The sequence below is a fragment of the Rhinocladiella mackenziei genome (assembly GCF_000835555.1).
Source record: "Rhinocladiella mackenziei CBS 650.93 unplaced genomic scaffold supercont1.9, whole genome shotgun sequence".
In the NCBI taxonomy this organism is placed as follows: domain Eukaryota; kingdom Fungi; phylum Ascomycota; class Eurotiomycetes; order Chaetothyriales; family Herpotrichiellaceae; genus Rhinocladiella; species Rhinocladiella mackenziei.
In genome coordinates, this window is record NW_013550596.1 from 681,492 (window position 1) to 703,444 (window position 21,953).

The 21,953-nt window shown below is 49.9% G+C and overlaps 7 protein-coding genes across 7 annotated transcripts; 4 read left to right on the forward strand and 3 right to left on the reverse strand.

Annotated features, from left to right (window-relative positions):
- Positions 1 to 249: 249 nt before the first annotated feature.
- Positions 250 to 3,630, forward strand: Z518_10448 (potassium/sodium efflux P-type ATPase, fungal-type; the record flags this gene model as incomplete). Its single annotated transcript, XM_013411991.1, has 4 exons — positions 250 to 476; positions 532 to 753; positions 815 to 2,711; positions 2,824 to 3,630. 4 exons carry the CDS (start codon positions 250 to 252, stop codon positions 3,628 to 3,630), a joined length of 3,153 nt encoding a protein of 1,050 aa, XP_013267445.1.
- A 6,167-nt stretch (positions 3,631 to 9,797) lies between these two features.
- Z518_10449 (ornithine aminotransferase) lies at positions 9,798 to 11,352 on the reverse strand (the record flags this gene model as incomplete). Its single annotated transcript, XM_013411992.1, has 3 exons — positions 9,798 to 9,983; positions 10,047 to 10,748; positions 10,798 to 11,352. The coding sequence occupies 3 exons, from the start codon at positions 11,350 to 11,352 to the stop codon at positions 9,798 to 9,800; spliced, it is 1,443 nt and encodes a 480-aa protein (XP_013267446.1).
- Positions 11,353 to 11,888: 536 nt separating this feature from the next.
- Z518_10450 (6,7-dimethyl-8-ribityllumazine synthase) lies at positions 11,889 to 12,575 on the forward strand (the record flags this gene model as incomplete). The annotated part of the gene is made up of 1 exon (XM_013411993.1): positions 11,889 to 12,575. One exon carries the CDS (start codon positions 11,889 to 11,891, stop codon positions 12,573 to 12,575), a length of 687 nt encoding a protein of 228 aa, XP_013267447.1.
- A 211-nt stretch (positions 12,576 to 12,786) lies between these two features.
- On the reverse strand, positions 12,787 to 13,786 carry Z518_10451 (uncharacterized protein; the record flags this gene model as incomplete). The annotated part of the gene is made up of 3 exons (XM_013411994.1): positions 12,787 to 13,113; positions 13,218 to 13,721; positions 13,784 to 13,786. 3 exons carry the CDS (start codon positions 13,784 to 13,786, stop codon positions 12,787 to 12,789), a joined length of 834 nt encoding a protein of 277 aa, XP_013267448.1.
- Positions 13,787 to 14,623: 837 nt separating this feature from the next.
- Z518_10452 (uncharacterized protein) lies at positions 14,624 to 15,525 on the forward strand (the record flags this gene model as incomplete). The annotated part of the gene is made up of 2 exons (XM_013411995.1): positions 14,624 to 14,719; positions 14,770 to 15,525. 2 exons carry the CDS (start codon positions 14,624 to 14,626, stop codon positions 15,523 to 15,525), a joined length of 852 nt encoding a protein of 283 aa, XP_013267449.1.
- A 542-nt stretch (positions 15,526 to 16,067) lies between these two features.
- Z518_10453 (uncharacterized protein) lies at positions 16,068 to 18,560 on the forward strand (the record flags this gene model as incomplete). Its single annotated transcript, XM_013411996.1, has 3 exons — positions 16,068 to 16,304; positions 16,356 to 18,337; positions 18,413 to 18,560. The coding sequence occupies 3 exons, from the start codon at positions 16,068 to 16,070 to the stop codon at positions 18,558 to 18,560; spliced, it is 2,367 nt and encodes a 788-aa protein (XP_013267450.1).
- Positions 18,561 to 19,470: 910 nt separating this feature from the next.
- Positions 19,471 to 21,648, reverse strand: Z518_10454 (uncharacterized protein; the record flags this gene model as incomplete). The annotated part of the gene is made up of 2 exons (XM_013411997.1): positions 19,471 to 21,327; positions 21,382 to 21,648. The coding sequence occupies 2 exons, from the start codon at positions 21,646 to 21,648 to the stop codon at positions 19,471 to 19,473; spliced, it is 2,124 nt and encodes a 707-aa protein (XP_013267451.1).
- Between the last annotated feature and the right edge of the window lie 305 nt (positions 21,649 to 21,953).

Below are 21,953 nucleotides of genomic sequence, written 5' to 3' on the forward strand. Positions count from 1 at the left end.
CGCCGAGATCTTGGATTCTTGGGGACACTTGGAGGTTGCTTGGCTGTCCGTGGGATGCCTCTTTTCCCAAAGTTTAGCGATTCCACGGCGAGATCATAAATGAAGGAGACCCAGGACCTTTTCCCACCCAGGATTCAACACTTCAATCTCGCCGGATTCGAGATTTCTCGAAGACATCTACGTTTTGCCGGGCATTCAGATCTCCCGTTTTTAACGATCATTTCTCCGTTATCCTGCACACCTACGTGAATGGTTATTAGCTCTACTAATACTGATGTCGGCTCTCCGGCGCAGTCTGAGTCGTCTGAATCCGTAGAGGAACCCCCTATACGAAAGAACCGAGAGCCCAATCTCGCTGTAAAGCCTGAGTTTCGAGATCACGAGAGTCTTGTTACGGTCACAGGAATCGACGTTTGCACGGACGCACACATCCTCGATGTTAAACACGTCGCCACCCAGTTGGGTGTTGAGGTCAGGTATGTGTTTATTCTCATGTCGGTAGTCCAAGATATCTGAATTGATCTATCAAAGCCATGGCCTCAGCACCCACGAAGCGACAGCTCGCCTCGCGAAAGATGGACCGAACAAGCTCAAGGATACTGAACGGATTTCCATTTTCCAGATTTTCATGAGACAGGTCTCCAACAGTCTTACGGTTGTTCTTCTCATCACCATGGTTCTTTCTTTCAGTCTGAACGACTACATAGAAGGATCTGTAATTGCTGCCGTTATTCTGTTGAATATCGTTGTCGGGTAATCCTACAGTTTGGCCCCCCAAATCCAATGGTGCTCCTTAGTAACCGAAATCCGCCAGATTTTTTCAGGACTATCGGGCGGAACAGACTATCCTATCACTACAAGCTTTGTCGACGCCAGAATGCAAAGTTCTACGAGACTCCCAAGTCAAAGTGGTCAAAGTTGAGACGTTGGTGGTTGGAGACGTCGTTCAACTCTCCGCGGGTGGCGTGGTTCCTGCAGACCTGCGACTGTTTGATAGTGTCAATTTGTCAACGGATGAAGCTCTGCTCACCGGCGAATCCCTCCCCGTTTCCAAATACCCTGATAAGGCGCTCCGGACCCTCGACATGCCCATTGGAGATCGAACCAATATGGCATATTCGGCATCGATGGTCGCGCGCGGCAGAGGATCGGGAATTGTGGTAGCTACTGGCATGCAAACGGAAGTCGGGAAAATCGCCTCGTTGCTACGAGACCGGCCAAATTCGTCCAGTGAAGGATCCTCGTTGAAATGTTGCTGGAATCGCTTCGTACAAGGAACCAAGCATGCTCTGGGACTCATCGGCTCTCCTCTACAAGTTCAGCTGAGCAAATTTGCTCTACTGTTGTTTGCTCTGGCTATTCTATTGGCGCTCATTGTCTTTTCTGCCAACGTATGGGATGTCCGCGACGAGGTGCTCATCTACGGCATTTGTGTTGCCGTCGCAGTCATTCCGGAGAGTCTGATCGCCGTGCTGACGCTCACAATTGCCGTTGGCACCAAAGCGATGGCAAAAACCAATATTATCATCCGAAGACTATCGGCACTCGAAGCAGTGGGCGGCGTTACCAATGTTTGCTCAGATAAGACCGGAACTCTTACTCAAGGCAAGATGATTGTAAGAAGAGCGGTCCTTGCCAACGGCGAAACAATAACCGTCCATGACACAACTGATCCCTTCGACCCGACCAGCGGAACGATCCAACAGGAGACTTCGAGCACTTCAAACAGCGAAAAGGTGGATGACAACGTTGACCTTGACTTGTTTCTTGACGTTATCTCTCTCTGCAATTTGTCGACGGTCCAAGATCTCCAGAAAACCGACCCTGACGCCGCAGCAAAGCTGAATTCCTCCGTCGGAAGATGGACCACCGTTGGAGAACCCACGGAAATTGCCCTTCAGGTTTTCGCAATGCGCTTTCAGCACGGAAAGCCGGAGGCCGTGGCAAAACGGCGTCGCAAACTCGTCCACGAATTCCCATTCGACTCAAGTATCAAGCGAATGACCATGGCTTATACTCGGAATAGTGCCGATTCCATCGATGTCTTCGCAAAAGGCGCCACTGAAGCCCTGCTTCCTATAATGACTTGTACAGAAGAGGAAAAGACCAAGGTAAGTCATAATGCCGAGAGGATGGCCAGCGAAGGTCTCCGAGTCCTGTGTCTTGCCAACAAGACCGTACCTCTTGGTGAACGAGCACAGCTTGCGGATCGGTCTGTGGCCGAATCGAATCTCACCTTCTGTGGCCTTGTTGGCATGTATGATCCTCCACGAGCACAGACAGCGGAAGCCGTGCGAACTTGTCATCGCGCTGGCATTACGGTTCACATGCTCACTGGCGATCACATCCGCACCGCTACCGCTATCGCTGGTGAAGTTGGAATTATCGATGGCACTTCTCTCCTATCCCCTGTCTCTATGGATCGACGCGTAGTCATGCCTGCATCTGCTTTCGACAAATTGTCCAACGAAGAAATTGACAAGCTCGACGAACTTCCTCTGGTCATTGCACGGTGTTCACCAACCACCAAAGTCCGAATGGTGCAAGCATTACACCGAAGACGGGGTTTTTGTATCATGACCGGCGACGGCATCAATGACTCTCCCGCCTTAAAACTAGCCGACATCGGCATTGCAATGGGTCTGAACGGTAGTGACGTGGCCAAGCAGGCCGCTGACATGGTCCTCGCCGATGACGACTTTGCCTCGATCGTCCTAGCCATACAAGAAGGAAGACGGCTGTTTGACAACATTCAGAAGGCCAGTTCCCATTCTATCCCGGGCTTCATTGACCATCGATGGATGATACTAATACAGTTTACAGTTTCTACTCCATTTACTCACCTCCAACATCGCCCAAGTCGTTTTACTTCTCATTGGCCTTGCCTTTAAAGACCATAATGACAACTCGGTCTTTCCCTTGTCTCCTCTCGAGATCCTCTGGGCCAACCTTGTCACTTCATCCCCCTTGGCCCTCGGCCTAGGCCTCGAACCCGGCGTACGGGACATCATGAACCGCCCTCCCCGATCCATGCGCGTCGGCGTCTTCACTAAGCAACTGATCCTGGACAAAATGGTCTACGGCGTCACCATGGGAACATTGTGCCTTTTGGGCTTTGTGTCCGTCGTATACGGTACCGGCAACGGCGACCTCGGCGAAGAATGTAACGAAGACTACAATTTTACATGTGATGTAGTGTTCAAGGCGCGCGCCACCGTGTTTGCAATCTTGAGTTTCACGCTTCTCGCCACGGCATGGGAAGTCAAGGACTTCAACGCATCACTCTTCAATATGGGTCACCACCATACCAACGCTGCTAATTCGCAGAGATCCAAGAGAATCCTCTCCGTCTTCTCTACCGTGTATCAGAACAAATTCCTCTTCTGGGCATGCGTTTCGGGCTTCGCTCTTGTCTTTCCTCTCATCTACCTGCCTGAAGTCAACAAACGCGTCTTCAAGCACTCTGGCATCAGCTATGAATGGGGTATTGTCTTTGGCGGCCTTCTTCTGTACGTGCTGGTCATCGAGTGCTGGAAAGCCATCAAGCGTTGGCGGCTGAGGAAGGCACAGCGCTCAGTCGGGATGAATTCTAGCGCCAATACGTCGTCCAAGGAAGTCGCTTCTGTCTAACCCCGGCTCGTCTTCAAGACGAAGTCTGAGGTGTCATCCCTAGGTGCGCTCGCTTTTGATTCCAACACTCCACATTCCGTTTAGTCGGTGATTGAGATTTTAGTTTGGTCGCCGTCATAGTGGCCTATGCAACTACAGTGTCAAACTGTCACTCTTTTGAATCATTGATTTGACGTACGCGATGCATGAAGAATGGGTAATAATTGTTCACGGTTAAACGAGATTCAACACTCAAAACTTAGCCATTGAAGGACTATCAGAGTAGGGCTGAAGGTATCAACTACCTTTGTTTTTTTATGTTGGGGTCAGAACAGCTGAGAGAGGGTTCCCCATCAGCCTCTCCCTCAATATCCTAGGATTGAGAATACATTTTCCAAACTCGATGTTTTCTATTTGTCCTTCCAGGCTTACTATCTCCCGACCGTATATCTCTCATTCAGTTCTTTTCGTCCAAACCCTTGCTAGTGGTGGTCTTACAAGATTTTCTGTCTCTTTCCTCCGAATTAACAGGTGCCAGCCGCAGCGTACGATTCGATTCTGGAACAACACCCCTCCCCCTTTTTTATTCTCGCCCATCATAGAACCAGCACATGGCTTTGTCAGTTAGCTTATTGGATCCCGGGATTTCCAGCATCTATTCAGAATTCTGGTGCCCTAGCGTTAGCAGCTCGCCTTTCTGTCCCCCTGTTGTCGAAGAATGTGTACCGGTAACGACAGCAGCGGGGGGGAAATAGGTCGTCACATCAATGTCGAAGTTGGAATGTATACGGGCTCTTACACATGATGCCAATTCTGGTTGATGAATCCAATTCCAATCTCCAATCCAATCATTGTCGAAGTTGGAATGCATATCGACATCCAGAAAGAGAAATCGGGGAGAAAGACAATCCCAAACACTGACTTTCGCCCTCCTGCAACTTCTATTTCAAGGGGATTTGTGAGAAACGTTTTTGCCATACTCCGTGCCATATACCATTTCTTATACAATGTGAGTTAGTTATCATGACAGCAGGTGAGGTAAGTTGCTGCAGCTTACTTGGTTGATTTCGGAGTGAGCTTCAACCTCACCGCAGCAAAAGTGTGAACATGCCTCATTGTGGGGCATTTCTCTCCCTCAGTCTTTCGGAAGCCCATCGTGAGCATTGTTTCAACCTAGTTCCAACTATTTGATCCTTTCCAAGGCTGCATGAACTCACTTGCCAAGCTCTGGACACGTCAAAAGGGGTTACAGCCTTGTGCGCTTGGAGATGGGAACTTTTCCTGACCTTTCCGCCTAGTGAATCTGAGCTCTGAGTATTAGCTCCAGGACTTCCTTCGAAATGAAGATCATGGCGAAGGCCTATTCGGTGCAGCGTCTTGATGGGAACAGAAAATATGAGGCGAAAGGTTTAGTGCTCCATCGCTTTGGAGCGAAATTGCGGACGTATAGAGTTCGGTAATTAGGGAGACTTACGGTAAGGCCCTTGTTGATCTTTTCGATTGACGAACATGGTCGGAAATGGGCAATTAGTCGCGTTGGGGAGGTGAAGCCGAGTCGAACTGGAGATGATTCTGAATCTGCAACGACTCAAACGAGGAATGAATGCGTCGGCAGTCAAATCCATATATCTCTTGCAGAGGAAAGTGCCGATCCTGACCTCAACGCATCTTCCTACGAGGTATTGGATGAACAATCCCCCAATGTGGATGATAAGCATGTGACGGAATACGGGATTGAAATGGAAGATTGCCGAAGATGGAGCCGATAGATGATGCTCTGAAATCAGAAACCACGACACCAAAGACTGAAGAGCAATTTGTGTCCATTTTGCTTGTCGACGGAGCCTTCAAGCAATGATTCAACGAGTGACAAGTCAGAGGAGGACGAGGAATCTTTACTTCAAGGCAAGACCAGTGCAAAGGAAGAACACCTGGCCCAGGAAACAACGATGGTGGAGACGACAGAGAGAAGCGCGCCGGTACAAGGAGTCGCTATCCGAAGCCACGAAAGAGGTTGGAGTCATCCTCAAATCACAAAAAGTTTGCTATGAAGCGGCTGGCTCCGGCCAAAAGAAGTCCCAGGAGTCATTCGGCCTCAGAACCCACTAACAAGAGTTTGGAAAAGACACAATGTCTGGAACTCGTGGTTATGGTGCCTCGGATTTTATTCTGGCCTACTTACAGCGACATCCGAGCTGTTGATTTCTAGTTGTTTCCATGTCCCAATGACGACATTCCAGAGCTCGAATGGAGATTTTGGATAGCCTAACGCATTGACTCGCTGAAACCCAGGCTACTAAAAACAAGGGATCTCTTATCTTAGTGCAGCAAAACAAAGAGACCAGTGGTGCCCAAGAGGGATCTAGTATTTGCCCTCTCATTGACCTGCTTTTTTACATTTACCAATTTCACTAAGGCAATCCCAAGTGTCTGGAGGCCAATACGAAACCGACGAGTGGTCCTTGAAATTAGATCTTGGTGGCAGGACAGGATTGACTCCAAAGACAATGTTCGTATCAATCAATCAAATACATTGGTGAAGTGTCGAATTCAGTCGGCAGTAGGATAACCCGATAAGTCGGCAAAGAGGGACGGCAGGGATTTACTCATTGGAATGGTGAGAGCGAACAAAGGCAAGGTAGATATGTGTCGTGAATTTTTGTATCTCATGAGAGATTTGACAAGTCGTAGCCTGAAGAAGCACGAACCTCTTCAAAAAGATATGCGTGGTATGTAGCACCACACGACCAACGCTGAAGTAATTTGGATCTTAACAGAACCCAAGAATCAAAAAGGCCAATCCCAGAGTCATTCATCAGCAGAGGTAAGGATTAGACAAATGAAGGAGACCAAATTCCAAACTCTGCCTGAACGCTCTCGTACCCTGAAACCACGAAAAATATGATCCTCCGCAACACGATGCTCTTGAAGCCCACGTAAAGGACAACCGCTCTTCGAAGCAAGCTGATGCTTGCCCTAACACCCGAATCACAGTAGTTTGCACTTTGAACATGATAGGATTTTGCCACGGGGCCTGCCGGAAGAGGTTTAGGGTTTATGTCTGCAGGCTCACCAGGCCAAGAGAAGTTGTCAGTCAAACATTCGACGAAGTATTGCAGTGCAGTTGTGATTGTGGACCTAGTTGCTTGCACTTCTCCTTGTGTCGTCTCAAATGATCCTTTCGCACCGTTTGATGGCCACATATGCATTGGAAGTACTTCATGTCCGGAAACAAAGCTCTGTGAACTGTTCGTCTGTGGCGTTCGATTGTACGCTTATCGTTGTGCATAGAGCTTTTGCAGCCCGGAATGTTACACTCGAAACGATTGTGTTTTTTCAGATGCCCGCTTTTGAGGTGTCAGAAGTCTTGGGTGCGCCGGCGTCGTTTAGATCGGTTGTACTTACTTGAGACATGGTCCCACGGAGCCGCAGCGATAATTGCAACGGGGACATTTGATTCTAGGCCCAGCTTCCACTCCAGCCGTCGAAAACGAGGGTGGGATAGAATTGCTCTTATACACCTGCTTCATCGTTGATTCGGGGGTAGATCTGATGGTGTTGGATTGCTCGTGAATAATAGACGATTCTTGGCAAGGCGAGTTGTGGCTGGAGCAGTTTGGGCCTAGGGAAGCGCATTGGAAGGGTTTGAGCAAAGACCTCATGCTTTTGCCTTGGTCTTCGTTTGTCAATATGCAATCCGGAGTAGGTGTCGTCGTAAATGAAAGACTTCCATACGTAGCTAATGAAGGGCGTTCACCTCTTTCTGACGCGACGCCGGGGCTCGAAAAATTCGCACTTGGTATTATTGCAGCATGGTCAAAAGATACATCCTGGTACGAAATTCGATTCTCTGGGAGATCGCATCGACAGTCCACCCCCAAGATGTCTCCGCAATTCACGCAGAGGCCGAGGTCCCACATGTCAGTATTGACCAAGGCTTGAAAGGCTTCCTGGAAGGTCGATTCGTCGATCGTTGATGATTCATCTAAGCCATAGCTTAAGCTCAAGGGAGTGTCTTTCGAGAGCGAGGGAGAGATATCATTTGAAAGGAATGTAAGCTCGTCGATAGGCGATTCGAAGGGTTCAACATCAACTTCCTCGAAAGAGCGGTTGCCCTTTCCGGGGGCTTCAAGAGCATCGTGATCTAACCGGTGATCATAGTGGTGGTGCTGGATGACGAGGGCCCGGAGACGATGAGCCCCCGGGCAGGCCTGTCGTGATTTGGTTCAAGAGTGCCTAGTTGGCCAAGTCAGCTATCCGCATTGGTCCGTGAGAGTCTTGACTGGGGTTGATGCACACGGTAGATGTTTCTCTTGAAGGGTTCCCGCTTTCAATCACAACACGGCTGTGGACGGTCCTCCAGGACCTCAGGGGCGCTGGGGGTGCCGTCCCAGATGTGAGAGAAGGATAGAAAATGGATAGAAATGAAGAGGAAAGAAAAGGACAAGGGACTGTTGTTTTAAACTTGGTGCTAGTGGAGGACAGCGTCAGTCTGATTGGCGGCCCCAAATCATCCCACCCTGCTTCCTATTTGGGCATCATCACATTTCCTGCATTGTTCCGTGTTTCTCATTGCTTCGTGAACTTCTTGGGGCCGACCATCAAATCCAATCATTTGGCAGTCTACCTTGTCATTGTATCATATGAAGTTTGGACTTGACATAGCCTTATCTTGTTGAGGCCGTGAATATGAACGAATCGATATCGACACTTTATCTTTGGCTTTTGCATTCCCATGTGGCCCACCGAGACCAGCCTTATTACCCATTTGTACTGAGCGAGGGCTGGCTGATTGCACGTTGTAACCTTGGGCCTCCTGGGGCCGTCCATACGACATCTTCCTTGGGAGAGGGGACCCTATACAACCGTTACGGACGTTTGGAGGCCGTCACTAAAGCCAGTCGAACAGAAAGCCCTAGCATTATTCCCGAAATCACGGCTGCTAAGCCGAACACCGTCATCAGACAAATAGAAATGGACCTCCGTCGTAGCGTACTCGATGGATCATATACAAAGAGATATATGGTGTGGCACAACCCTTCCGCTGACCTTATGTCCCTCACGAACAAGTCAGCAAACTCTTGTCTTGGCCTTGGACTCTTCATCTTAGGTAGATTAGACCGTTTTCTGTTCCTCTGTCAAGCAGGGGCAAGAGCCAGATCATGAAATCCAAATTCAATTCCACAAACTTACTCATTGATGGAACTCTCCTGAAGGTGGAAACCGGAGGAGAGAAGCCGGGGCTGGCGTTGTCGATCAATGTTCCGCAGCGACATGCTGAGAATCAATGTCGAATTGAAAAGTGGACAGAAGAGCGACCCACGAGTCAGCCATGGTGCGTCTTCAAACCCTGACAACTACACAGGATTCCTGACCGCAAAACCTGACCCTAGCAAACAATACCGTTCTTCACCGCAATGCTCGAACTCAACTGCTGAAGCGTCATGTGGTTCATCAGTCCGAAATCCTAGGGATATCCAGCCTTGCGACACCCAACTGCCCACCGAACACTATCAAGACCACGACACTGCCAAGCAGCGCCATTACAATCGGACATCGCAGGATTTAATGTACATCGGTGCTGTCTTCGAGACTAAAATCTGAACAGAAAAAGATGTCGGGACAAATGAGCCTTTTGGGGCTGGAGGAGAACCTGGGATAAAAGAACAAGGAACCAACACTGTCGGTACAACACAAAGCTTCCACACGGCTCGAATTCAATCCACATTGAGAACAACAAGGGTTCCTCTTTTTGGAAGCATGGCTCATCATTGTGATTTTTGATTCTTACAATCCTAACGAAATCTTCGGCCTACCTTCGTGAAATGCGTAAAGCACTGGTAGATGGACCGAAATTGAACCCGAGGCACGGACTACCATAGCACTCTGCAGAAAATAGCTAGTTCTTTCCCCCAAGATGAAGATACAGCCGTCATCAATCCCAGCATATCTCAACCCAGATTATGACACAAGTCCCTTTTCCTGATTGAAACTCTGGTCGAACATAGCCATTTCCACCCAATGCAATGTGCTTTTCACCCCCCTTCGCAAACTCCATCTCAAGTCCATCACACTGTTGAACGTGTCCATCTTCCGGTCAGAGGAACGGATCCATTACATACCTAGCTAAACACCGGTCGTGCTGCCTGTGAATGAACGAGTGCTTTCCGCCCCGAAGCTGCCGAGGTCTAATTCTCGACATTGATAGAAATATTCTTTTCCCCCGAAGGAATCACCTCTTCCTCTCTCTTACCCTTCAGATTGGGCAACTCGGCTACTGCTTCGTCAATAATCGCCAGTGCGTGCATGATTTCGTCTTCGGTAATCACGAGAGGCGGCGCCAGACGAATGATATTTTGATGTGTAGGTTTAGCCTGGTGACTGTTAGCGCCTTCTCACACTGATCCGCTTATGGATGATTTCCAGGCTCGACTTACAAGAAGACCTTTCTCTTTCATCAACATGCACAGGTCCCACGCACTATGGCCGTTTGTTTTCGCTTCGTCAATAACGATAGCGTTGAGGAGGCCTTTTCCACGAACAACCGTGATAATCGGGGACTTCAGATTTCGTAGACCGTCACGGAAGATCTGTCCGAGCTTTTCGGCTCGTTCGACCATATTCTCGTCGCGGACGATTTCCAGAGCGCGGATGGCGACGGCACAGCCAAGCGGATTTCCACCATAGGTAGATCCGTGGGTGCCAGGCTCGATGGTGAGCATCACATCCTTCCGTCCCAGGACACACGAGACGGGATACATTCCTCCGGAGATGGCTTTGCCAAGCAGGACCATGTCTGGCTTGATGCCCGCCCATTCGTGACACAGGAGCTTGCCTGTGCGTGCAATCCCCGTTTGGATTTCGTCGCAGATCAGCAAGACATTATGTTGGTCGCATAAGCCACGGATTTCGGTCAGGTAGGTATCGCTGGGAACGACGATGCCAGCTTCGCCTTGGATCGGCTCCACCAAAAAGCCCGCGATCTTGTCTCCATGAGATTCGAAGGCTGTCCGCACAGCGGAGACATCATTAAATTGAATCAACTTCCCTGTAGAGGGGCTGACGCTACCCACGCCTGGAAGATATGGGCCATAGTTGTCACGGGACTCGGGGTCGGTAGACATGGAAATGGCAGAGAACTTGAAAGTCAACCTTGGATTTCTCGGCCCCGGCCGGGGGAACACTTACAGTGCGTCCGTGGAAGTTGTTTGCTACGCTCAAAACGATGGCCTCTCCTTGTGGAATGCCTTTAGACTTGTAGCCCCATTTTCTGGCGATCTTGATCGCCGTCTCCACCGCTTCGGCACCAGTATTCATGGGCAGGACCATATCGAAGTTGAAATACTTGGTAACGAACTCGGCAAATCGAGGAAAAACATCATTGTAGAACGCTCTCGAACTCAGAGTCAGAGTGGATGCTTGTTCAACTAGAGTCTTGACTAGTTCGGGGTGGCAATGACCTTGGTTGACCGCAGAGTATGCTGAAAGGAAGTCAAGGTATTGTCGACCCTCGGGATCCCATACCGTTGTTCCTGACGCTTTCGCAAAAACAACTGGCAAGGGATGGTAGTTATGGGCGGCATATTCTTGCTCCAGGTGGATGGCTTCGTCGGACGAGGAGGCATGATACTTGGAACTACCAGCAGGATGGAAAGCTGGAGCCGTTGCTTTCGATTGAGTCCCGTGGCCATTGGTGTGTGTCCTTCCATTGAGTCTGGAATCATTGGCCGCCGATGGTGCCATGGTTTGTCGATGATAGGTGCCGTGTATTGGGCGTCGAAATGCGATATACGAAATACAATGATGCCGATTGGCCACTGGTTTGAAGTTCACAGAAAAGGTCCGCGAGGGACCTGCAGTTTTTTATATTCCAACAACGAAACCATGAATCCGGTTTCTTGGAATGCCGCCGACGAGTCAGAATATGTATTCGATCTCTGTGGATCACGCACGGGTCATGTGCAGAATTTTTCAAACTCACTTTCCATCATTGGAGTCTTGTTGCTATACCCTTAAGTGCAAGTGTATCCCTAACGGAGGGAGAATGGTCGGCTAGGACCAAAGCCTAAGCATAACGAATTCGGGCCCGCAGTGCTGGGGTGCTTCTTGGGGACGCAAAGGGCACGACAGTGGTGCGGTTAATTGCGGAATACACCCTTCAACCCTTCCCGTTTAATCCATGCTCACTAGCAAACTGTCACGAGGCGCGACTTGCTCGATTCTATCTCATGATTCAAGACGCCCTTCTACGTCCTCATCCATTCCGATTGACCTCCGATATGGCCACTCTCAAAGGGCCTGGTGCTCCTCAGAGACACGATGGCTCCGGCCTTCGAATTGCAATTGTCCACGCGCGCTGGAACTCCACCATCATTGACGCCTTGGTCAATGGAGCAAAGAAAACTATGCTGGCATCTGGGGTGAAGGAGGCGAACATCGTCGTGGAATCGGTGCCCGGTTCATACGAGCTTCCTTTGGCGGTCCAGCGGGTTTATGCTGCGTCCCAAATACAAAGCACTGCCAGTGCCGTGGCTGGTGGAATGGGCAGTCTGGCAAGTGGAATTGGAGATCTCCTCGGAGGAAGTAATTCCACGACGGATTTGCAAGGAAGTCTACAACCTGGTCCACCAGAACCTGAAAAGAAGGAGGAAAAAGGGTTGAGACATGCCTTCGACGCAATAATAGCCATTGGAGTGCTGATCAAGGGAGAAACAATGCATTTCGAATACATTGCCGACGCTGTGAGCCACGGACTGATGAGGGTACAGCTCGACAGTGGGGTGCCTGTGATCTTTGGCCTTCTGACGGTCCTGAATGAGAGTCAAGGGCTGGCAAGAGCAGGTCTCGAGGGAGGAACAGGCAAGGAAGCCAAAGGACATAATCACGGAGAGGATTGGGGGAACGCAGCGGTCGAGCTCGGAGTGAAGCGGAAGGGTTGGGGCGAAGGCAAGATTGCTGGACCTTGATCTATGTTATCCGACATCTCCCTTCTTGGGCTCTTGGGATACCAAAAGTTTTGATGATGCCTGCGTCCATGAGCGGTTTGGGCGGGGGAGGGCAAGAATAGAGTGAATCGATCCATGGGGAAGATTTTGCCCGTTTCGCCGCGAGAGACACCGACCTTTATCGACCGTCTCGGACACCAATAATGCTACAATGTGGTGATGACAATGTCAATTATTCATGCATGGCATTCTCTCCTTCCTCTTCATCGTCATCGCCCCCTTCCAGGCTCTCCTTGGCCGCCTTTTCAGCTTCCTCCAGTAATTCCTGTGGGACGTGCTGATGTCGGCCTTTGGTTGGGCCATCCAATGCAGAAATCCAGGTCATCTCCAATTCGAATTCCTTGTCCTTTGAATCTTCATGTGCGACGTAAATTATTCTGGCCGCCTCCATGACGGCATCTTTGAGCGTAAGCGAGCAGGTGGGTGAAGCCAAATCGAGCTTCTCGAGTTCCGCCTTTGCAGCTTGTCGTCCTTTGCCGGTGGCCGCGCCATAGTAGCCCTACTCCCACAAGTCAGCAGCACTTCCGGTCCGGAGCGGGAACTACTTGCCCAATACAGCCCACTAGGCTCAATCATATAGAGGCCTGGGCCACCTCTGGGGACAGCTTCGTCTTCGAATTTCCCTCCTGAGCCAATTTTGGGTCCCTCTCCGACTTGACCGTCCACACCGAGTTCAGCCTCCGAGTCCCAACCTCCCAAGATCGCCGTAACGCCGAATGGCCGCACACTGGAGTAGAGCGTGTATGCTTGGACGTATCCTCCCATTCTTGATGCTAGGGCTTGGATGGGGATGGGAGCTTTGTATATTTGCCTCCAACTGCTTGCTTCGTCTCTTGCTCGGCTTGTGAAGTGACGGCCATCTGGTAATAAGCCAGAAGTCACTACACCAGCATTACGGTCCACTGTCGCTATCCTCTTGTTGCATCCCGGCTTTAGCAGCTTTGAGACGATGATCTTCTCGCAAGCCAGGACAACGCCGTGTTTTGTTCGAATGCCAATGCACGTTCCGCCATTTTCCACTGCTTTGACAGCGTATTCGACTTGGAAATTTCGGCCATCAGGAGAGAAGACCGAGTTTGAGAGATCATAGCCCGTTCCTATCGACGTCTGTTTCCGGCGGAGCACGATTAGCGATTTGTGAGACTCGAATCAAAAGTGCGACCTCGTACCATGGCAAACAGAGCTGACTAGAACGGTAGATGAGGTCGATCGAGATCAACAAAAAGAAAGCAGGTGAATTCGAAGTTCGAAAGCTGCACACAATGCCGGAAAAGATGGGTAATCATTACAGGGTGTCAATTCACGACCTGTACAATGAAAAGCTGCGAGACCATCTGCAGGCCTCCGGACGCCGCGTCCGCAGCCTTCTCGCCAGGCCAGGATTTTCTCCATAAATGGCTTAGTGCGTTGTTTGCCTTGGCGTCGGGGCATCGGGCAGTAAACGACGTGTCATCGAGCGTCAAAAGTTGTGGTCACGTCGTCTTCCGTTTTCCAAGTTCATCTCTCGATCTTTCATTCTCCCATCGTCAACCCTGAAAAGGCTCATCTTTCTCCCTTGACACTGCTCTGCAAACCGACTCTCAAGCTTTGATGTTGAGCTGAGTCCGGTCTTTGCACTCTCAACCACCTGCAAGAAACTTTCACAAAAACCCTCCCTACCCCGCTCCTCCCCCTATCCTCTTCTTGACCGTATCTCTTCACAAATCCAACAGCTTCTTGATCCCAGGCCACTCCTGGACCGGACCAGTACCCCCCCGGACTGGACATCTGGATATTTTGGTTCCTTCCGCCCCTTTCCCGGGGTTTTGGATTATTCCTCTGGACTACCGGATCCGGGACACCCTTTGGACTTCCTGGAGCTTCTATAGCAATTGTGTGTTTTAGTTAGTATAATACGAATTTGAAGCCTAAATCTCGAATTTTTGCTTCTTCCTCTTCCTGGTTCTCGTTGCTGCAATAAGGATCTCTAACATCTGGTGTTGTTCACAATCTGAAGCGTCAGATCAATCATGGCATCGGCATTTCACAGATGCCAGCATTGTGGCTACGAGACGGACCTCTCTAGCAATCTGGCAGTGTTTGAGGACAATCCACACTGCAGACAGGTTTGTTCAAATCCACTTCCGGTTCATGACCTTCTGATTCGCCTCTTTAGTGCGGACTATCAGCCTCTGAGAGCGACACGAAGATGCAAGACGACTTGATCAATATGATGACACGCAACCTGCAACTCAGCCCGATTCAACATCAGCACGACATGTCGATGCCCCCGACCCCCCAAGTTGTCCCCCAACCGGCGCCGATCACATACATCACTCAGCATTATCACCATTCGGCCCATCAAGTCCCCTCGCATGAACTTCCGGTATCGACCCTCCTCGAGAGATCTGGGATCAATGCTTCGGCTTTGTTTCCGTCTCAGTTGCAGCTGTTCAAGAACGCCGAGCCAGAGCAAAGGTCTAGGTTGATAGAGCTCTGGCAAATAGCCCCCCCCACATATGGAAATCAAATACATCCAAAAGACCTTGGAAATTGGCCACAGACGAACATGGAGAGAGAAGAGGAGGCCGCAAAGTATAGGTTACAAATGTTAGAACAAGAAAAATTGAAGAACTTGTGCGCCTTGCCAGGCCACGAAAATCGACACAATGCGGAACCTTATATTCTGCAGGGCTATGATACGTTATCTAACATCAATGGAGTGACGGCACCGATGGAATACGGTTCAACTCCCATGGAAGAGACGGAATACAAACAGTCAAAAGATCCAGCATACAACAGCCGTGAATGGTGGCATTTGTCAGATGATGAACCCATGGAGCATCAATACGGTATGCTTCAGCAGATGTACGGGTACCATCTTGATTGCTCGGCGGAGAGACGGAACGATGGCGATGCAGAGATGTCTTGAGGAATGATGGAAAGGTTCGGAGAAAACATCACCTTGGTTGTGAATATTGCGCGAAATATCGGGTATGGTCGCATAGATTGAATTGTAGATGGAGCTCACTTTTTTTTTCCTTTGTTCAGTGGAAATGGTACATAACACGCCAATTGAGAACTTTGCTTCGGTTCCCTTTTTTATCCCTTGCAAGGATGTCCGATGATCTCTGCCCAAATTTAGTCAAGCCACCGCGTAACTCAGCACGTGTTAGTTGGTAGTCCGCTCTGAAATTTCCACGCTATTTATTGGACGGTCCGTTAACCGAAATGGGGTTGCAATGCGGCGAGGTCGGACAGACGAAGAGACCTGTCCCCATGATTTTATCCTATGAAGACAGCTTCATAGTCTTGCAATTGTGGTGTGAGTGTTCGGCGCGGGCAACCTCAGATATGATCTAGGGTTCAGTGGTCCCACTAAAACGCTATAGCTTGCATCGTCTGGTCGCATGCATTTGCTTTACCCTCGACGCATTCCTCCATCGATTCTCCCTGGTCTGACATTCGCGCAAAATGGCTTCAATGAGCAAAAGAACACAGGCGCGCAATGAGCGGGAGCTTCATGAGTTGGCGCGACTTCCTGGAAATTCACAATGCGCCGACTGTGGTGCGAAAGCCCCGGCGTGGGCGAGTTGGAATCTGGGTATCTTTCTCTGCATGCGATGTGCTTCGTTGCACCGGAAGCTAGGAACCCATATTTCAAAGGTCAAATCCCTGAGTATGGATACCTGGACAACAGATCAGGTGGAGGTAACTGTTCTTCACTTCCTTCTCGGTGAGCAGCCACTAACTCACCGACAGAACATGAAACGCAATGGGAATATCGCAGCCAACAAGATATACAATCCTAAAAACAAGAAACCGGACATACCACTCGACGCTGACGAGGCGGACTCGGCCATGGAGCGATTTATTCGAAAGAAGTATCAAGAAAAGAGTCTATTGGATGGCAAACCAGAGCCTCCTCGACACGACGACGCTTCCCCTCCAACCTACTCGAGACCTCAGGAAGATGACTCGCCTCCGCCACCTCTGCCACCGAAGAAAGGAAAACTTTTTGGATTTAGCCTTCGAACATCCTCATCTGCGTATCCTTTATCGAAACACGACAAAAAGAAACTCCCGAGAGAACCCCATGAAGATCCAACATTTCACATCGCGAATGACGACTACAATACAATGTCAAGGATGGCAGATGCACGCTTTGAAATGACGGACGCGGAGCTGCAAAAGAAATTGACCGCTTTGAGAGATATGGGCTTCACAGATACTGAGCGCAACACAAACTTACTTCGACGATTGAATGGAAATGTTGAACGGACAATCGAGACGTTGGTTCAATTTGGATCGACCGAAAGTGGCAACCCCTACACCTCCAGAAAACCAGATCAAAATCCTTCTGCTGGTCTAACTCGGAGTTCCGCGAATGCATCGACGCCGGCAGCTGGTGCTTCAAAATCTCCGGAGCCTTCCTATAATCCATTTACGCAAATGACTAACCAACAAACCATCGGACTCTCCATGACAAAGCCGCCAGAACCCTCGGGTTCCAGCACGCAACTCTATAGTAGCAACAACCCCTTTGGCCCAGGGACTCGCAACCAAACGGAATCGGGTCTCGAACAGTCCATGCAGTCCATGCAGTTGGCGCAACCATTATTCCCACACAGTACTGGCGGATATCCAAGCCAACCTCCCTCTCTTCGGGATCCACGTCTGCAATACTCGATGACCCCTCCAGCGCTTTCAACACAATTCCAGCGAGGCTATGTTGCATCTCCAGCAGCCATTTCCGTGAATACAAATCCCTTCTTCCAACCTGCACCCGCCTCGGCTCAGTCGACCGGGAACAACCCTTTTCTACCTCAAGAGGCTCCGGCTCCGGCTCCTGTCCCTTCATCTCCTTCCACAAACCCTTTCCTCAATTACCACTCCACGCCAGGCGGTCAACCGGCGCAAATTCCACGAAAACAGAGTTCGCTTCCGGCAAATTTCAATCCTTTTGGGATACCGCCATCACAGTCTCCCCCTCAAACGACACAGCCGCAACTTCAGCCTCATCCTCGAGATCTGTTTGATACAGCCCAACAGCCTCCATTTATGAATCAACAGCCAAGCAATCCTTTCCTAGCGCAAGGGAATCAGACTCAACAACCACCGCAACAACAATTCCCCAGCTCTCAACTTCCACAATCACCCCCAACTTTCCCCAAATTCCACTATGGTCAAACCCAAGCTCAACCACAGGCGCAGCCGTCCCAGTTTCAGCCACAGTCTACGTTCCAGCAACAGATTAACCCACAGGCTCAGGCCCTCATCCCCCAACAAACAGGACGGTATGATAAGAACTCCATTATGGCTCTATACAATTATCCACAACTTGCATCTCGACCATTGGCTTCGATTCCAGAGCCCGGGGCGGAATCCACTGGCCAGCAGCAAATTTCTCCTGCACGGTCAGGCGATATATTCGGTGAACTGAACCCTGTTGGCGGAGCGAAGCGAAGCGCGACAATGCCAGTATCGCTTTCACATATGCATTCGGCCGGGGGAACCGGTAATCGTAATCCATTTCTGACGAACACGGCAAGCGCGAATACAAATGCCATAGTCAATCCTACTCCCAATGCTGGTGGGTTTCCTGGTGACATGGCCACTCCCCCCCGGCCTCAGGGCCAACCGCAAGGAATTGTGGCGAGACATGCCAGTGCGGAAAGTGTCAGTATCAACAATTTGGAAGGTGGACGACATAGTCCGGACGCTTTTGCCAATTTAAGTGCCCGGTATATGAGATGAATGGAGGCTCACGCCACCAGTTTGGGCAGTTTCAGAAGACGTACTAATCGAGCACTGACGAGCCTTGCCCAAACGAATTACATGCGCAATTATGAGGCAGAATATCGGAGGGTGTTCCTGCAAGCTCTTGACTCGCTTGTGCCGATAAGAAATTCCGACCTCGCAGAGTATACCCAACGCTCGATCCCTTTCCTGAGAGATCAGCGATGATGAGTAATATACACCCCGTTTCACAGCATCTGGTGCATCCCTCGAGATTTCACCAGGGGTCGGCAATCTACACGAGGGCCCTCGAGCCACAGCGCAGAGAAACTGAAAAGAGAGACTTTCATTTTGTGATAGGCACATGGGGTTGTGATATCGGCAAATGAGCGATAACACGAGATTAGCTGGGGATGAGAATTGCAAATCCAAGAGAAACTAAGCTAAGAGTAGAAATAGAATAGAGTGGGAAGACGGCAAGGAGTAGCGGCTTTTTTCGTCTTTTATGACAGAACAGAAGGCACGAATTCACAGCAATGCTATGGGATCTCATAGGCGGTATTATTCTCCTGAGAGGAGGTGAAGAGGCGGATGGACGAGCTTCGCCTCAGAAACCTGTCGTAATGCCACGGATCGGGCATAAGCATATCATCCTGTTCGCATAACCGGTCAGTCAGGCAGATTAGACCGAGAATCCTTGGCTATACCCCAGTCGGGCACAAGCGACGGTGTTATTAAATTGTTGGGGGTTCTTTATATATATGCGGAATCGCTAATAGTCCCGGGGGGAGGTGTGGGAAAATCAAAAATGTAAATTAAATCCATCGAGACTGCTTGCTATTGAATGCCTGACGATCTGTCCGCTCAGTTATAATTTGGTCTACCAATGCTTTCATGACATGAATGAAACCAGAAGAGCCATTCTTTGGTATCATCACTCCTCCTTTTTGGTCTCCCAAATGTTTTCAGCACATGGTTCAAGAAAGTACAGCTTTCTCCCACACTTGCCAATTCAGGGCCCATTCTCTCAATCATCGTCTTCAAAGTCCCTGATTTCCAAAACAGCTTATCGACGACCCTATTCGTGGACTATTTCTTACTCTTGCTCGTCTTTATTGCCTTTCTCCGCATTCGCCGCTTAGTCCTTGATAGCCAAGATCTTCCGGTTGGCCCGCTCTTCAGTACTGAAAAATGGTTCATGAATGGCTTCTCTTCCTTGCTCGATTGGGATAGGTGGTTTCTCCCGCCTGCTGGCGTCGAGGCACCAGACCACGACATCACCGGCGCGTCGCCAGTCATCGTGCCAATGGCTATTGAAAAGGCGTTTACATTCGAGATACCCGCTGCCACGCAGGGCGGATTGGAGCGTCGGTTCCAGCTGCGCAAAGAAGACAAGGTAGTCTGGCCAGGGACGACGGCCTTGACCAGTGGCCCAGAAGCGCTCTTCACGTTCCAAGTCAAGAGTTGCTGTGTTGATGTTGACGGCGAGCTTGGAACGGTAGTCTGGTGTAAAGACGCCGGCAGCGGAGCCTGTGGTGCGAGTCCCGTCTTTTCGCTGTGGAGGTTTGTATGACATGTTCTTTCTCAGCCAGGTCGAAGGGTCGGCGTAGAACATGTCGGCTTCATCGAGGTAATTGGATTTCCCGGTCGCGTTGAGATTCAGTGGTGGTTCACATGTCAAGGCCCACGCTCGGATGCCGGGGTGTGTGGATGAGGGAGGGTATTGGATGTGTGAGCGCCAGGGAGTTGAGTGACAGGGCATGAATATGCCGACAGTCATGTTTGTAGGAAGGAGAGAAGGGAGATAGGCAGTTTCGAATTCGTGGCGAAGGTAGTGAGTGAGGTGCATAATACCGGAGTTGTGGATTTGAGTTGTATAATATGATATTGATAGATTCACGATCAGAAGTAGTAAAAGTAGTAGCTTTTTGGAGAGTCGAGACGATGAAGACCGTAGATTCGACGGCTCGAAGAAAGAAGCCAGGGGGAATGCGGTGATTATGTGAAGAGCTGGCAGGAGAGGATAGATGAAGCGGACTTCTTTGTGAGCGATATTGGAAAAGGCGGCTGGGACAAGGAGGCTTAGGATGGACAATGAACGTAACGAGTTACGACCGGCCGCACTTGCCTCAATAGATAAATGTTTTGAGCCTAATATGCGATAAAGACCCATTATAGTAAATGGTAATGCGGTGGTGAGGAGGAGAGGGTATCCTTGGGAGAAATAGTAATGCCAGTCATTAATGCCGTAAAAAGTCGCCAACGATTGCACCACATTGACATGGAGGAAGTTGACAGGTGGAAAAACCCATGTATCGTAGTATATTCGATCGAGTATCGTCGAAAAGAAAAGAATGATACTTCCGCACAGAATTGTCTCTCTGACGAATACTGTACATTCAGTCCAGCTCGGATTTATTGATATCCATCCTCGAATGAATGTGAGGTATGTGAGAGTCACCCACACAAGTATATTGGTGGGTCTTAGAATCGTCGCAACAGCGGCGCAGAGGAGAGCCCTTCTGAGCCTTGTCACCTCATCTGTGTTCTCTCCATTTTGTCCAACATCATCGTGAGTGCGAAGAGGTTGTATATCAAATTTGACCCCAAATTTGACTTTTGTACGGCCAGTCTCCTTGAGTGGCAATGACCAATTCCACGGCCAATTATAGAGTGCGACGACTGTCAACGTTGTTTCAAGGCAATTGGAGAACGTTCGCGTCGAAACGAACCATTGCCAGGGGCTGGCAATGGTAAGGAGAAGCACCGTTGCAGACGGAACAGAGTCCACTCCATAGATGTATGATGCAAATTTCCATGTATAGTAGTCGCCTACTGCCGCAAAGACAGCCGGTAAGATCTTTGGAGCAGCCAGCAGCAGCTCAGAACTACCATGAGTATCAAGCTTCAGAAGCCCAGCAACCGCACTTGCGACTTGGTAAGATAAGGAGAAAAGAGTAGGGTGCAGGGCAGATCGTAGACAGCTTTTCCACTCCTATTTTCTGTGATGAGCTTCCAGTGTTGTACTGCAGTTGATCTTTTATCGCACCCAAGTTATCCATGCCCCACCCTCTTTTCCAAAAGCCAATTGCCATGCTGGCTCTAAAGCCTGAAAGTACTCGTCGGGCTGGAAGAACGTCTGTAACGTCAAGCCATTGAGCAGCCGAAATCCGATCAGGAACAGGAAGACATTGTGAGGCTCTAGGGACAAGGAGACAGGGCGTGACCGAAGTGGGCTTGATGCCTGCGGTTTCCCAGCTGCGGCTGTCGCATCTTCGAGAGGCGTCTCAGGCGGCGGCAAGTCCGTTGTCGACATTATCACCCATTTGTAGTTTTGTACAGCGGCATAGAGGAAAGGAGTTCAACAAAAGCACAGTATGGTGAGCATGGGGCTTTCTCCAAATCTTGTCGTCTCCAAGAACTCCACAGCACTGAGCAGCATGACCGGTCTTGATGCAGAGATGAAAGACAGAGAACTGAGTCAAAAGGGTATTCTTGATCAGCTACGCCGAAGAACTCCTCGAAGCATGGTCTTCCCTCTACCAAGCGAGATGGCTAACTTCTACAAGCCCCCATGGGCTACGCCCCAGTTTCCCGAACGACCTCGGTAAATTATTCCCC